Source organism: Puntigrus tetrazona, chromosome 16 (genome assembly GCF_018831695.1).
Source record: "Puntigrus tetrazona isolate hp1 chromosome 16, ASM1883169v1, whole genome shotgun sequence".
Classification (NCBI taxonomy): domain Eukaryota; kingdom Metazoa; phylum Chordata; class Actinopteri; order Cypriniformes; family Cyprinidae; genus Puntigrus; species Puntigrus tetrazona.
In genome coordinates, this window is record NC_056714.1 from 23267482 (window position 1) to 23284811 (window position 17330).

General features: G+C 35.8%; 3 protein-coding genes across 4 annotated transcripts; all 3 read left to right on the plus strand.

The window, feature by feature from the left end:
* Positions 1-28: 28 nt before the first annotated feature.
* Positions 29-6311, plus strand: mboat7 (membrane bound O-acyltransferase domain containing 7). 2 transcript variants are annotated; one of them, XM_043260947.1, is made up of 10 exons: positions 47-164; positions 737-768; positions 975-1054; positions 1811-1940; positions 2034-2160; positions 2235-2391; positions 2766-2961; positions 3069-3221; positions 4571-4747; positions 4853-6311. In XM_043260947.1, exons 3-10 carry the CDS (start codon positions 979-981, stop codon positions 5238-5240), a joined length of 1404 nt encoding a protein of 467 aa, XP_043116882.1. In that variant the 5' UTR covers positions 47-164; positions 737-768; positions 975-978; the 3' UTR covers positions 5241-6311. The 2 variants fall into 2 exon arrangements, with proteins under 2 accessions (XP_043116881.1, XP_043116882.1); XM_043260946.1 differs by lacking the exon at positions 737-768 and having other exon boundaries at positions 29-164.
* A 133-nt stretch (positions 6312-6444) lies between these two features.
* tmc4 (transmembrane channel-like 4) lies at positions 6445-14213 on the plus strand. Its single transcript, XM_043260945.1, has 16 exons — positions 6445-7235; positions 8011-8185; positions 8369-8511; positions 8685-8849; positions 9433-9518; positions 10049-10194; positions 10279-10423; positions 10656-10814; positions 11002-11156; positions 11394-11520; positions 11979-12076; positions 12157-12340; positions 12426-12556; positions 12685-12840; positions 13191-13269; positions 13545-14213. Exons 1-16 carry the CDS (start codon positions 7193-7195, stop codon positions 13725-13727), a joined length of 2175 nt encoding a protein of 724 aa, XP_043116880.1. The 5' UTR covers positions 6445-7192; the 3' UTR covers positions 13728-14213.
* A 123-nt stretch (positions 14214-14336) lies between these two features.
* On the plus strand, positions 14337-16775 carry leng1 (leukocyte receptor cluster (LRC) member 1). The gene is made up of 4 exons (XM_043260949.1): positions 14337-14862; positions 15059-15250; positions 15334-15635; positions 15977-16775. The coding sequence occupies exons 1-4, from the start codon at positions 14731-14733 to the stop codon at positions 16188-16190; spliced, it is 840 nt and encodes a 279-aa protein (XP_043116884.1). The 5' UTR covers positions 14337-14730; the 3' UTR covers positions 16191-16775.
* Positions 16776-17330: the final 555 nt, after the last annotated feature.

Sequence of the window (17330 nt, forward strand, 5' to 3'; positions counted from 1 at the left end):
GTTGTGAATATCTGGCAACTCGTAAAGCGATCCATGAACATATGCGGTAGTAGGAAGTGGTGTGGATTGAACACGCCAGTGCGGGAGGTTAAAGGGGACTGTAGGATGTTTTAATATCCTTCAGAATAAATCGTCTTGATAGCACATCTCCATATATCACTGCTGTAAGTATTGCTCTGGTTATTTAAGAATTATAGGCGGTATATATTATACATTCTCACTGATCCATTGTCAGTCTGCTTATCTGCAAGGCCAGTTTATTAGATACATCTAAACACTGACTATGAAAAACATACGATAACTTGTTCAGATATGCTGAATGACTTGTGCCTGGAAGTGAGTGCATGAGCGAGAGACCTGTCATCACACGTTGGAAAAGTCTGGTTCAGTAAATTCATTAATTAAATCTGAGAAAAGATTGCTATCACTTTATTTTAAGGTGTATTATAATAACAATTAATTACTCATTATTGCATACAAGTAAACCGTGCATGCAGTTAATTAATATTACTCCGTATTTAAATTTACATTTACACCGTAACAAGAACACCTTAAAATAAAGTGTGACTCAAATATTAATGAGCTTAAAATAAGCATTACATATATATTTTGTTGTTTCATTTTTAGTCATGTCAAAGATGGGATGACTGATTAAATGTTGGCAGTAAAAAAATGTGAAAGTCAATGGGGACCAGCAACTGTTTTGTTAACCACATTTTTTAAAATATGTCTTCAGTGTTAAACAGAAGGAAGAAACTTCACTGAAGGGTGAATAAATTATGACTTTTAATTTTTTTCCAAGCCACATACCAATCGAATGTTATGTTGATAATGAAATATGACATCTTAAAACAGAGGTTCTCAACCTTTGATTAAGGCGGGAGCTAAACTGTGCAGGAAAGCGGACCTCTGAGTTGAGAACCCCCGTCTTAAACAGTGACACAGCTGTTATACTTTGTTGTTGGTGTAAACAGAAAGATGTCACCAGATGAATTAGTCTACCTAGGAATCCTTGCTGCATCAATACCTGTAGGATTCCTCTTCCGCTACCTAAGTAAGTCTGACCATGTTATTCTTACATGGATGTGTGAAAAATATGGTGAATACAGATGAAGCTAGTTAATTTGACATTAATATTGCTTTACAGTTCTTATTTTAAAGGGTTCAGCCCAGAGCCGTTTAGAAACCGAGTTGAACCCCATTCATTTTAGTGCTTCTCAAGCACACTCGGCAGAACGTCGAGGATATTACAGCAGATTTTGTCAATTTAACGCATTAGTTTATCTCTTGGAAATCTGGACATTAGTTGAAAGCGAGGTCAAAGCGCATCTCTGATTCTCAACGGCTCTGGTTCAGCCCATCACACAATGTTGTTTCGTGACAAAAAGTACAGCATATTAAATCTTACTTCAAACACGCATAGATCACAGTAGATCACAGTTTTTACTGATAGATTATTTATTATTATTATGGACATTATTATATGTCAAAATGTACATTTATGTCAGTCAAATAAATTATAATGAATTTATAGGCTTTCCCAGTGTACCAGTGATGCTTCATTGCTGCACGGATACATAATGCTGGTTGGAGTAATGAAATGATAATGAGAAAGATGATTAAGATTTAATGTCCCTGTATTCATCAATAATCCAGTCAATAACCGATGCATGGAATCAAGTTCCCACCTTAATTTATTTCTTTTTCGAGTATCCTTTATTCTCTGATGTATAACACAATATAGAAATATTCCGAATCGTGACGTTAAATAACAGCTGTTGATAATTTTCCTATTTATATTATTTACCAGGTCCTCCGGTCAAGCAGGGGGCAGCATTGCTGTTGGGTTTGATCGTCTCGATAGCAACCTGTGGCATCCACACTCTACACTCTCTATGTACAGTGTTAGGAACATGGCTGATTATAAAGATCAACTGGCGGTTAGTATGATATGTAGCCATCTTGGCTTTTACATTGGTTTTGGCGTGTTTTCTCCTGTTTCACCTTCGTCTGTTTGTTTTTTTTTAATTTAGAAGTGCCCCTGCTCTGTCTTTGGGTTGGACGTTCCTGTACCTCCTCTTTTTCCGTCTGGTCACCTGGTTTGGTCTTCCTCAACCAACACCTTTTGCCAATGCCATTCAACTTCTTTTAACTTTAAAGGTACGAGACGATAAAATTAGCCACGTTTTGCACTTCGCGTGTATATTGATTGAGTTTTTGTTTTGAATGCACAGATGGTCAGTTTAGCCAATGAGATTCAAAGTTATCACTTGGAAAAGAAAAAGGAAGTGAGCACCTTCTCCAAATCCCCAGTTGTGGAAGGACTTTCCCTCGAGCCTTCACTTTATGACATTATATCATACAGCTACTGCTATGTGGGCATTATGACAGGTATTTTGCATGCTTTTTTGTGTCGTTTTAATAAGTAGGAAATGCTTCTGGGTGTATTCAAATGTTCTGTGCTGTTTGTTTTGCATGTTTGCTAACATGTCTCTCTCTGTTTCTCTCTGCTACTAGTTCAGTAATGTGTGAGTCCAATTTACTTTTATAACTGATTGTGTTTATTATCGCTCCTCTTTTGCCATGATTTATCCTCCCAAACCGTGGCTCATTTTTCATTCCAATATTCCATTTGTTTCCATATCTATAATCCATCCTGCCTTTGCCCGTCTGCTTCATATCTTCATGATAACTCTTGCCATTCTCTTCTCACGTTCCTTCATTTTCCATTCTTTATCCCACCCACTCTTGCTGGTGTTCTGCAGGTCCCTTCTTCCGTTATCAGACATATGCAGACTGGCTGCAGCAGTCCAGTCCTCTGTCATTGCCGGGTAAAGAGCCCTGCTTGCAGAGGCTGAAGATGGTGCCTGTTTACGGAGCTCTCTTCATAGCCGTCAACTCCGTATTTCCTTTATCTTATGTCCGTACTGATGAATTCCTGGACCACAACTATTTTTACAGGTTCGTGAAATACCATACCAAACAGGCAGCAAGAAATGAAATGCTAAATGAGATGGAAAAAGTAAATAATACATTATCACAAGAATCATAGTAGTATTATTTTTCAGGTTTTTGTACATGGTGGCCGTTTTCTTTGTATTCCGGATGCGTTTCTACTCTGCGTGGTGTGGAGCAGAGGCTGGCTGCATCAGTGCCGGTCTAGGCTGTTACCCCCAGGGGGCGCTGTCCAAACCTGGAGGAGGACCGACTGTGAAATATAGGTAGAATAAACTTTACTGATAGAGTTCTTTTACAATTTGACTGTAACTTGTAAATCTGATGACTTTAAAGTCCACCCACAGATATATCTATACACCAGGAAGTAACAGTTATGATCTTTGAAAGCATACAACGCAACTTTAGTTTACTTTTACAGTAACACACTTGAAGCAGGATGCAATAAAACAGAGGACAGCAGGGTCACAGTTGGGTAGTTTTAAACCACAATTGTCAAGACAAATATAATTATTTGTAAAGAGAATAGGAGAAATGCACGCACAAAAGTCTCACTAAATATTTACTTGCTTTACCAGGAATTTTGTAAATGTTTCTGCTGCATTTATTTGTTTCAAAATATAACAGATTTACTAAATATATATTTAAAATATATTTTCTTTTGCAGTATTAGTAACATTTTAAAACAGCTTTTGTTCTATGTAATGGAAATCAAAATTCTCAGCAGCCATTACTCCAGTCTTCAGTGTTACAAGATCCTTCAGAAATCATTCAAATTGAACTCAAAACATCAAAATTGCAAACAGTTGGTTGTGTATTTGTTATTTTTAATATGTATTTGTGAAATATTTTTTGGAAAATAAATGCCCTTTTTTACGATATGTAATATAAGTCTAATGTGTTCCCAGAATGTATGCGTGAAGGTTCAGCTTAAAATACCCAACAGATAATTTTAATAACATACTTTTTCTGACATGTTTAACTGTCATCAGCATCGTCCTCAAAATTTTTCATATTTGTATTTTTTTTTTTTTTTTTAATCTATGGACATTTATAACACTATTCTTTGCATAATGTTACCTTAAAATTATGGGGAAAAAAATTCCGCTTTATTGAAAGTAATTAAAACACTATTATAGAGCTGTTCTTCTGCTATTTGAGCTAATGGGAATGCAAAAAATATATTTTTGGTACTCTTCCATTAGCTGCATTTCAAAGTTAACCCAACTATGACGACATCCGATGTTGAGAAACCCGGAAATGTGAAAAGGGTCCCTAAGATCCTCTTTCTACATAAAAGGAGCAAAATCTGAGGGGTTTACCAAAAAAAATGTACTGGATTGGTAGGCTGTAATCTAAATCTGTAAAAGCAAGGAAAATGAGCATGCGCAGTTCAGTCAAATAGTACAAATAAATTAAAATTAATCTCTTAATATCAGCATTAACTAATATGTCCACCCCTAGTTTAAATGGCAATCACAATTAAAAAAGGCCACGTTTATTAAACATGGACCTCTGAGACAGTTTAGCTAGATTATCAACAGGAAATAAGAAGCTCACTTGAGGTTTGATCAGGCGGTTGATAATGTTAATGAAATGTTAATATTTGTTTCAGCCCTGATCCGAACACAGCTGTGGAGTACGACTTTAAAACGATCCAGAACATTGACTGTTACAACACAGATTTCTGCGTAAAGGTTCGGCACGGCATGCGCTACTGGAACATGACTGTGCAGTGGTGGCTTCACCACTACATCTACCCCAACGCTCCTTTCAGAGCATACGCTCTCAGGTACAAGCATGTACATTTGACCTTTCAACTGGATTGTGTTGTTACCTGACCATCACTAATCTTTAACTTTCTCTTTGTTTTTCCTCTCTTTACTTATTATGACAGGGCTGGATGGACTATGTTAATCAGTGCTTATTGGCATGGCCTCCACGCCGGTTACTACCTCTCTTTTCTCACCATCCCACTGTGTATCGCAGCAGAATCGGCCATGGAGGCATCAGTCAGAGCCCGCCTTGGGCCGACGGGCCAGAATGTCTTCGACTGGATCCACTGGTTCCTTAAGATGAGGGCTTACGATTACATGTGCATGGGTTTTGTTCTCCTGAAGGCCAGTGACACCGTCAGCTACTGGAGCTCCATATACTTCGTAATTCACATCATCGCTGTTGCTTGTGTAGGAGTAGGACAAGTGATGAAAGGAGGTAAAAAGAGAGAGAGGAGGGAACGAGGTGAAGGGGAGAAAGAGGATGTGGTAAGAGAGAAGGCTGAGTGAAACAAATGCGACGCAGTGATCGGGCTGATAACCAGAGAGTTGGTATGTTTACAAAAAAAAAAAAAAAAAAAAAAACATTTCCCAACACTGTAAGAGCCATCAACTGCCATTCAAGGTGTTTTGTTTTTTTTAAAAAACAACACAGAAATGTGATACATGATGAACCCAAGGACATCAATCTGTATTTTATTAACAATGGCTTCAAATGTTTTCCATAATTACGATAATTATCATTTATTTTATTACACTTTAAAAATTGTGAGTATTTTTTTTGCTATCTGATAAAAAAAAAAAAACACAGTGCAAACAGATTTTTTCTGACCAGGGCAGTATTGCTTAAATTATGTCCATGTTGCTTTAAACAATTGGAAAGGACATTTGTATTGTATTTTAATAGTGGTTCTCTGCACATTTGTGACCTTGGGACTCAAATTAACCTCCCACACATACTTGTAACTGAATCCATCCATTTACAAAAAAACAAAAAAAAACAAACAAAAAAAACTAATGAATGTTGGACCCATATCACTACTACTTTGAGCACTCTCTCTGTAATGGTGTCATTGAGGTAATGCAACTTTTATGATAAGGTGTATGTATTGTCATTAAAAGTTAGTCTGCCTTTTTCATCCACTGTGATGGATTGATGTTTTTGCCATATGTATAAATATTATTATAATTCTGCAAAGAATGTGAAAGTGGTTGGTAACTTTTGTTTTTCACTTTTTCAGAAAGTAGGAGTGAATGTTTCTGCTATTTTGTTCTTCATTCGTTTTTTTTGGTTTGATACCACATGATGTGCAACTTACAAGTTTCAATCTAATGTTACAAAGGTTTTCTTAAAAGAGCTGAAATGTTTTGTTTTTGCAAAATCAAATTATAATGAATAGTTCTATTTTAAAACATTCAGATTATTTTATCCTTGTTCACTGGATGGTAGCAGTGGTGTTTAGTTTATCGATCGGTTCAGCTTCTGTTCTGGTTCCTGTAATATCTACCTGATGTATTGTATTTCAGATGTTTACTTTTTGGAGTATTAAACACAAATCTTTGAGGTTTTGTTGGGAGAAATCACAGTATTTTTCTTAAATCCTACCCAAACTTCCTGGTGAAATGGACACAAAAAGTGTCGTACTGTAATAACTCGCATATCTTTTATAGTATTTTTGTGCAAATTATTGCACAAAGTTTTTCAGTATTTTTTTGGTAAGTAGAAAGTTGAAGTATAACATTTTGAAATAGACGTTTTTTAACTTTTGTATGATATTGTGTACCAACTGTTTTCTCTCTTTCTTTTCTCCTCTTAATTAATCTTTCATACGTTGCACTGTGAAATTGACATTTTTATTATTTAATTCTCTTGTTTGTTAACAGTGTGTGATAGTGATAAGAATTGATAGTCTGTTAATATAAAGACTCATTGGCTTATGCAACAAAAAGGGTATGCCCCTTGTCTCTATGACAACACTTTTAACAGATAATAAAACATGTAGATTCTGAAAAAAAAAAATAGCTTTAACTCATACCTTTTTTTACAACGAATAAACTTCATTTAGTCAAATCAAATCACTTGTTTACATAGCGCTTTTGACAACACAGATTGTATCAAAGCACTGAAGTCATTATTTAGCAGTCACAAATAATTTAGTAAATCTGTTATGAATCCACAGAGAAAGCTAATGCCTCAAAGTGTTTACAGATTGTAACTGGATCTCTCAATAGGTTCCAGCTGACAATACACAGTTAGTCTGGATAGCGTGCAGCTAGTGATCAGCTGGTAATAAGTACAAGGAAGTCTTTCCAAAGTTTATTTCCATGAGACTCAAAGTTCAGATGACAAAGTCCTGACACACCTGTGTTCTTCTCCGTCAGCATAGCTATGAACTACTGACAGCTTCTGTTATTGTGCTGTTTGTTTCACGTGAATCCGTGCCAATAGTACCTGTTTTCTGATGGAGCTAAGAGAATTCAACAATCAAGTCCATCCACCTCCAGGTAAGACGGTGTGTAACAAAGAGTTAATGTGATACATGTGTAAGGTCATCTACATGTATAAACTTTTAATGTTTTGACCTGCCATCCTGTAAACAATGCTAAAAGTATATTGTATTGTGTTTTTATAGATCGGTGTAGTGGTGTAATAAAGCAATAACTAAACCTTTTGAAACAAAATACCTTTTTACCTAAAATATTTTTATTTTAGTGTGTGTGTATATATATATATATATATATATATATATATATATATATATATATATATATATATATATATTTTTTTTTTTTTTTTTTTTTTTTTTTTTTTTTTTTTTATTATTATTATTTATTTATTTTCTTGGTAAATTGATACTAATGAATTATTATCTTTATATAATGCATATCCTAAACAGTTATGATCTGTATGATCTTGTGTCTGAATTATTGTACTGAATAAGTAAATCTAACAAAAGATATCTGTCCTTAGTTTCACCCATGTTCAGTGTGAAGTCTTATGTTATTTTAGAAGTGTTAAAGAGAACTGGTAGGGATGTGCATATATAGGTCATGGCTATGTATAGAAATGTAGTGCACAGAATATTTTAAGAGCTGATGGGGAAATGCTGCTCCATTTTGTTCTCAGTCCCAGTTTTTGACACAGCCATTACTGTACTTGACTGTAAAGTCTCTCAGTGCAGTCAAGCGTCAGTATTGTCCCTTCTTTTCCATGTATAATATTAATATACCAACTTTTGTAATTGTGATTGCTTTGAAATACATCTCTGAACATATACAGACTACCCTAGTCCTCACGGTTCCCAGCATTCTCTGAGGTTGCGGACATTTCCCGCCCAAGACACACGTGAGGTTCAGTTTGATTGGGCCTCCCCACCTCAAGATGCTGAAGACTCCAAGGAACCTCGAAGTCTCCGCGAGCTGCCGCTGCACATGGGCCTGAAGAAAGCAGTATGGTACACGTGCATCATCTTTTTACATACAATTACCAGTGTCAACTTTTGCATTCGTATGTTATCATTATTTAGGGACGCATTAGACGTGACGAAAAACAATTCAAATTCAAATTCAAATTCAAATTCTCGCTGTTCTAACTTCAGCTCCCAAAAGTTTTGCTCGTTTTTGCCGTCTTCTTCCAGGCAGGTGCAGCAGATGAGAGTTCCAGCTGTTTCTAGCGCTTGGAACATCAAACAATCGCAGACGTTCCGTCGTTTCTCAGAGGTTGCCAAACACATTCTCAGCTATTTTGTTCTGTGGAAGAGGAGAATCCAAAGAGTAGGAGGTAATGCAAATATGAATTAATTTACAAAAATGATAAATGCTCTCATTTGCATATACACATGTTTTTCCACTAAATGGTAGGTAAATACGTCTGGTCATCTGAGAAAAGACACCAAGAAAGAGAGAAAATAAGCCTATACATAATATCATTAAAAATAAACTTTTTTTTTGTAGGTCACTTTGGTGGAGGAGTTCAATCCTACTTCTTGTTCCTGAGATTTCTTGTGATTCTCAACTTCCTGTCCTCCTTGTTAATTGCTGCGTTTGTCCTCATTCCCAGTATCGTGTTTCACTCCATGAACTTAAACTCCACCATCCCTTCCACATTCAATTTAACCGGTAAGAGCACAGTCTCTCTGGTGTACAACACAACACAGCCTCTCATGCTTGAATAGCCTAATTTTGCTCTAACAAGAACGTTCTAACTGGTTATCAGATATCAGTATAACAGTATTCATAACGGCGACAAGACCAGTCTGTCATGTTTAGCATTAAATCCTTCACAGTCTAACTTCACAAACGTATATTAGATTTAAAAAAAAAAAAAAAAAAAAACAATAAACCCACATGATGTCATGTTTTAAAATCATTTGTTAATTCAGTTAATAATTCATTATAATAACTAATCCTTTCAAAGGAAACCCTATTACTTTATAAGCAGGTTGGCTGTTGTTTAACTGTCTAAATTGTGTCTTTCCTTCTATGTTCTGATATGTTTTCATTACTTACAAGGATTACTTTATAGGATTGCTGAGATTCTCTCAAATTTTCTTAGCCCTTTACTTATAAGGGATTGAAGGGAAAAACTTTCCGTTATTTATACAATATGCATACAAGTGTACTTTTTTATATTATTGCATTTTAATAATGCTTTGTCTATTTTCACTGAACTAAAATAAGTGTACTTCTTGTAATCTGTCAGGTAAGGAGATATGCTTGCAGTATGATCCAAAACCTGGTGCCCTTCTGGTGTTTTACACATACTTTCTGGACCTGGTTTCAGGAACGGTATGGACATGCGTTCAGATTTTTTGACATTTCTGAAAAATGAAGAAGAAAGTTTTTAAAAAGTCCTTTATTTATTTAACCAAAATAAACGAAATATCATTGCAGTTCAAATTAAATGTTTTATTTTTTTATTTATTTTTATGTAGTTTATTTAATTTAGGATTTGATTCTCAATAACCAAATAAATTTTTTTATTGAATACAGCTGTGTTGCTTATTATTTCTGTTGACTTTATTATCACTTTAGGTTTTTTTGTTGTTGTTTTTTTTTACAGTAGTGTAATTATGAAATTAAGCACTGTCATCATTTTTAATGGCAGCTTTTGAATTTAAACCAACATTTTCATTTAAATTTTGAATTGAACAATGTGATAAATGGAATGAGACTTAAAGCGCAAGTAAATTATTACAATTATGCTTGTTTGTGATCCTGAATCAATATGAAATTTATCTCGGTTAATTTGAAATAATATTTTTGTTGCAAATATTTTCTTAATGATCCTCTCTAATCACAATAATTTTTTCTTTTAGGGTTTTATGGAGTATTCATATCTGTTTTATGGCTATTATAATAATACAGTGATTGAGAGTAATGGCTTTTCCTACAACATCCCTCTGGCCTATCTGTTGACGGCAGCCTTCTACTTCCTCTTCTGCTTCATTTGTATGATTTTTAGGTGAGTCTTGTTAGGTTTTTCTATACGAACATATTGAAAGGACATTGCTGAAGTATTACATTGACATCTCTGACTGGCCGACAGAATGGGCAACACAGCTCGTCTTGTTGTAGTGACGGGTGGAGGAGCAGCAGGGGGTTACAGTATGCTGGTGTTTACAGGATGGGACCATGGTCTCCAAGGCCGTGCAACAAAACTTAAACAAAACAATCTTCGCCACAGGTTACAGGTCTGTGCATTGGAAACACAAAGCTCATTATTATTGAGATGTTTATATCAGATGTTTGAAAATGTTGCGTCTATTTACTGCAGAGCATCCAGTGAGTCAATTTTTGCACATTTTCATTTTTAAGTGAACTTCCTTTAAAAGGAACTACTAGTGTAGTATATTGTTATTCATTATTTTTGTCTTGTTTTTTTTTCTCTCTCTTTCTCTCTCCCACTGTGTCTGTCACCCTTAGGTGGATCTTGAAGAAGAAAGGCTTAAGAAGAAGGCTGCCTCCCTGACTTTAGGCCAAACGGTCTCTCTCTACACGCTCCGTGTTTTTCTTCACCTAGTAGTCTTAATACTAATTGCTGCAACTTTCTATGGTATTGCACAGGCGACTCAGTTCAGCCAGGTTAGCTGAAGTTATATCGCATAATGCCAAAAACCAGTAAATTCAGATTCACAATTTGTTTTAAGATTATATATAAGATTATAAAATTAAGCAAAAGTCATTATTTATTTATTTGGTTGAGGTTCTGATCACCCTCTCTGGCTTTGTTTTTCAATAATGAATTGATTAGAATCTCTCTTTCTCTCAGTCCATGGAAAAATCGGGCTTTACAGGGCTGCTGTTGCAATACTTACCCTCCATGGTCATAACAGCAAGCAATTTTGTTGTGCCGTTACTGTGCGACAAGATTGCATTACTGGAAAAGTATTCTCCCAGTACTACCGTCATCCTGGCCCTGTTGAGGTTCGATCAATACTCACACACACACACACACACACACACACACACACACACACACAGAATAAAGATACCAAAGAGGACATTTCTTTTGTGACCCTTATTAAATAGCTTTCTAAATGAATCATTTCAAATGGATCATTGTCATTTTCTCTGAATACGCACACATCGTCTGTTCATACATTGTTCTTATTGATTTGGTTTTTGCAATTATTCTTTTGGAAACTCTTCTGGTCATTGTAGGGCGGTATTCCTGCGTTTGGTGAGTTTGGGTGTCTTGCTGCTCACTCTGTGGGAGCAGATTACCTGTAATGGACCAGTCGGCAACGAAAACTGCAAGCCCTGTAATTACTATTATGACCAATATAATGTAAGTAATTGTACAATTTTAAATAGTTTCTGTTTTAATTTTAAAAAAAGAAGAAATGTATTCTTGTGATCACAGAGCTAAATTTTTAGCAGCCATTACTTCAGGCTTTAGTGTTACTTGATCCTTCAGAAATCATTCTAACTTGATGATTCGATGTTTAGAAAAACTTGTATTAATGTTGAAAACAGTCATGCTGCTTAATATTTATGTGGAAATGTAATAACTATTTTTCAAGATTGTTTAAAAAGCAGGACATCCAAAAGCACAGAAACAGAAATCTTTTGCGCCAATGTAAATGTCTTAACTGTCATGTTTGATTAATTGGTGTGTTCTAGTGCATTAATAATTCATATCTTTGAAAAAAAAATCATACTCTTCTCAAATGTTTGAAATATTTTAGAATAGATATCTTAAAGACATTTCTCAAAAAGTTACTGTTTTTTCCCTCACAATAACAGTGCTGGGAGACACGTGTTGGACAGGAAATGTATAAACTGACTCTTTTTGACTTCCTGATCACCATTGCTACGCTAATCCTGGTGGAATTCCCACGCAGGTCTGTTTGCACGATCATGAATTTTGGCTTACGTTTTAATATCAGTATTTAAGTCTGTAACTTCCTATTGCCATTTTCAGGATTGTGGTTGATCATTGTTCCTGTAAACTGACTCAGTTGGTGGGACGGCAGGAGTTTCTGGTTGCCCCGAATGTTCTCGCTTTAGTTTACAGTCAAACAGTGGTTTGGACTGGAGCTCTTTTCTGTCCATTGCTGCCATTCATCAACACCGTCAAATTCTTAATCTTTTATTACTGCAAAAAGGTACCATGAGCACACCCTTCTTAGATGCACATCTAAATTCACAACTGATTGTAATTTCTCGTTTGTTTCTGTTTTCTTGTGTCAGATAACTCTCTTCCAGAATTGTCAACCTGCAACAAGAAACTTCAGGTCCACCACCTCCAACTTCTTCTTCCTGTTGGTTTTGCTCTTTGGATGGATGTTGTCCAGTGTGGTTCTCCTTTACAGTGTGGCTAGGTCAGCGAGGCCTGTAACCCTTCGTGTTGTAGCACACTGATTTTAATGAGAGAGAAAGAATATTTGTGTACAGTCATGTACATGTCAAGTGTTATGTTAAATTTCTGCACATCTCTCCTTTTTGGCAGGATCCATCCATCTTATGGCTGTGGGCCTTTCCGCTTGAACTCAGCAATGTGGGAAGTTGTACCAGGAGCTGTCGAAAAGCTAAGCCACACCAGTAAAGAATTCCTGTTTTATATCGGCTCCCAGAAATTCTCCATACCACTCTTCATCTTCTCCTGGTCAGTATAAACAGCTTCCAATTCAGGATTTCTTATGGTTTTGTGTAAAATTACCTTTACTCAATATCCAGTACTTCTGTAACTATAATTTGTTTAAAAACATTGTTATTCCCATAAAGAGATGCTTAAGAGATAATGGCCCGGTTTCACAGACAAGGCTTAGCCAAAGCCAGGATTAGGCCATAGTTTAATTAGCCATGATGTTTATAAACATAACATTCTCACAGCTCTGGACTAGGCTTAAGCCTTATCTGAAAAACCGGGAATAGGTGTGTATTTACTTATATTATGTATGTATATAATACATTGCTGCAAGATTAGGACTGATTTTTGATTTTTAATATATACAGTGTGCTCCTGTGCTATGTGAGCGCTTTATCATCTGTCCATGGAAAAAGTGTAACATTGTTGAAGTCTCAGTGTAAACTGGTAAGTTTGTAGTTATTACTAATCTAAACCTATGGATTAGAGTGGTTATGCATATATACATATATATATAATATAATTATATTTAATTTAAATAAATTTCCTTTATTGGATAAATATCACAAAAATGGCTAGATAAAATAATTTAACATTCATGATAAAGGTTGTGATCACCTAGCTTTTACTTTCCAATTTATTCTCTGGCTGAAACCAATATTAATTCATCCTTTAATCCATATTAATCCATCATTTAATCCTTATATCTCTGGGTGAAACAGGAGCAGCGTGACAAGCAGTTCCTGGTCAGACAAATTGAAGAGCTGAATGCCACAGTGCAAAAGGAACAACGTAAACCACAGCAGCCCCAGAGAGAGACCAAGCCCCAAAACCACACAGCAACACAGTGGAATCAACATTACAATTATGCATATGATCCTGATGAAGACCCAAGACCATATTAAGACTTCAGTGCAGTTTATACTGGAATTCTGAGATTTGTGTACTATTTTACAGAAATACAACCTGTTTAAAAATATTTAGTTTAGAAGGGATGCATTCATTTGAATGCAGCAGTAAAGTGTAATGTTACAGCATATTTTTATTTCACTGCTATCTGTTTGTCAAAGAATCCTGAAAAAAGTATCACTATTTCTAATAAATTATTAGCACAACCATGATAAAAAAAGAATAAAAACTGTTTGTGCACCAAATCAGCATATCATAATGCTTTCTAAAGGATCATTTGATAATCAAGAATGGCTGCTTAAAGTGTAGCTTTGCCATAACAGGAATATATTTCGTTTTATAATATGTTAAAATAAAAAATATATTATTATTTTAAATTGTAATAATGTTTTACAATATTACTGTTTTACTGCATAAACAAATAATGCAGATTTTATGAGCATAAGGCTAACTGTAATTTATTAAAAATATTTTTTAATGAGTGTACCTTTTTTATTCACGTCTTTAACCATGAAAAAAGACAATTAAAACTGCTTTTTTGAGAATTACGATTTATTCAAGTATTCAAAATTCCCCTGGCAAACAAAAGGCTTTCGTTGAGGGTTTGTTTTCGCTACGCCCTCGTGTGGAAGCCTACATGTAGTGCGTGACTATTTAATGCGTCACAACCCTCTTACGTGTGACGTAATTACGCCGCGGCAACTTCCGGTGTTTGCAAAGCACTCTTTCTGTACCACTGAATCGGTATATTGTTTTCGAAAGCTGTTCTTTTTGCGTTTTTGTGATCATTCAGAATGGAAGACGCGGGTCTAATTTACATAGGGATTCAGTGGCGAGTTTGAATTTCGCTGCGTAAGTTAGTTTGTTGACGAGTCTGTTTGTTGTTAGCCATAAACTAAGGTGTTGCCTTGTGTATTAGACTTTGTATGAGGCTTGACAGACTTGCTACGAGAATAGAACTACATTTGTTTGTTTTACTGTTCTCTTAAGTATTGCATAATGAACATTTTGCCCAAAAAGAGCTGGCATGTGCGCAATAAGGACAACATTGCGCGCGTGCGCCGCGACGAGGCTCAAGCTGCAGAGGAGCAACGCGAGATTCAGCAGCGTGTGGAACGCGCTGAGCAAGAGGTAACCATAGCAACCCAGCATCCTTCCACTGTTTCTAGGTTAATTTACTACATTCCCATCCCCTCCTGCACTCAGTGACCCCGATGTATTCATTCTCACGGAAGTAATTTTATATTAAATATAATGTATACTTCAATGCTGTCTAATTTTAACTTAAGCTGAATGTTGGTTTCTCATCTATCCCTTAATCCCTCAGGCTCGAACTGAGTATTTGAGAAAGAAAGCTCAAGCAGCCCTTCAGCAGACAGGAAAATGGACAGAGGATGGAGAGGCGGCAGAGACAAGCCGGGGAGCCAGAGAGATCGAACACTTAAATCTGTTTCCTCTTGAGGACTCGTCTGAAAAGAAAGGAAATGCAGAGTATCTCAAAGAAAAGAAGGAAGAGAAGGTGTGGCCAAAAAAAGAGTACAATTTTAAGATTTGACCTTATACATAGTTCAAAATGGTAATCTTTGTGATATTTTATTTTAGGAGAAGCAGGAGCGTGCTATTGGTCTTCTAGTGTCTCTAGGTCCGGCTCCTGGAACAGAAGTAACACCCTGGTACCTGAAAGGTGGAAAAGAAAAAGAAGAAGATATAGACAAGAAAGAGAAAGGCAAAAACAAACCAAGAACCATAACTGAAGAGGAGAGAGAAAAGAAAGACAGGAAGCTGAAAGACAGCTTGGATCCCCTGAAAGAGATGAAGAAAGCACTGGCAGTGAAGGACAGGAAGGAGAAAAAGCATAAGAAGAAAGAGAAGAAAGACAGAGGAGAGAAGAGGAGTGGAGAGAGGTGTGAAATACATTTTCTATTTCTGTCAACACAAATAAAGCATCTTGTTTGGCTACACCACAATTTAGTCATGCTGAATCTTAACCATCATTCAAACCTTTTGAACACTAGTGTATGTTTATCATTAATGCCTTTTTGAGATCTTCCATGTTTAAAGAACTTAAGAGTTTCTTTCTGTTGTGTAATGTAGTCTAGAATTACAAACAAATGCAAAGTGTTACATAATTTAGACTCTGAGAGTTCCTTCCCTTACAAACAAGTTCACATATGCATGAGTGGATGCCCACTGCAGTAGTAACTTTTTTTTTTTATATCCTAAAATTATTTTCCTCTCATGACAGTTCAGTTGAGAGGTTACGGGCTGAACGGCTGCAAAGAGAAGCGGAGGAGAGGAAAAGGACACAGGCTTTACTGGATCAGAGAAGTGGAGGCGGGAAAGAAAAAGAGCACGAACGAGAGATGGGGGATAGAGACAGACCATACAACAGCGCCTACTTTCCTGAATTGGCACGGAAAAGGCAAAGGAGAGACAGAGATCAGTATGGCTTTTATTAGCTTACAAAGGCATTGATTCAATAAGTGTCGAAATTGCAAAACTGTTTTGCGGTCGGACAAGAAATTAGCCACGTGCAAAGTGTGCACACCATTTAAAATGACTGATTGCTACCTAAATGCCATCGATCTGGCCTCTGAAACACTTTTATTGGCATCGGATCACTGGGGGGAGGGGGCACAAAAAAAACAAAAAAACTCCTTTTTGTTTGTGCTCAGAGCAAAGGAGTGATTAAGTTGTAGTAAAAATGTCGTCTTATGATATGTAGGGTCTATATCAGAGTTGTTTTGTTGAACAATTCAGAGCTATCAGCATTACAATGTGGACAAGCCATTATTGTGAGACATTTTTTTTCTATGTTGGTGATATTGGAATCCATAAAATGTTTTGTTCTCGTTGTGTCTAAACAATTAGTTTTCCTCTGGTATTGCATAGCTGGGCTACACTGCAACAAGTCTGGTTCATAATGCCACATGTTACTGTTCCAATTTAATGGTAAGATGATATGTACATGACTCTGAATAGGACATTGCAGAATCACACACAAGTTCTTATTAATAAATGAAGTTTTGCAAATATGTTCATCATGCCAGAGTCCAGTATCCTTTCCTTTGAACATGTTTTATTAAATTGCATTGGTTTAATTTCTATTACTCTGCAGAACACTCTCTAACTCATTTTTATCTAAAACAAACATGATGAAATTTATGCAAAACATGTTGCTCTTTTATGTTATGTCAGCTTGTGACTTGCCATGAAAATAGCTAGGGATGCTAGCATGGCAATAAATCGCCAACCAACCCTGATGTAAATGACTGAAATATTTTATGTGGCAGTTAGAGAGGTTGATTATACCATACACTCCATACAGTTCAGAAAATACACACACACACACACACACACACACACACACACACATATATATATATATATATATATATATATATATATATATATATATATATATATATATATATATATATATATATGTGTGTGTATATATATGTTATGTATATGTAATCTGTGCAATATGCATCAGACAGTCACATATTGTCGAAACGCCATCTAAAGCTGCCACTAGAAACTCATTATTCCTCCATTCTTTATTCTTTGCAGTGCATAATATAAATTAATTCATAATG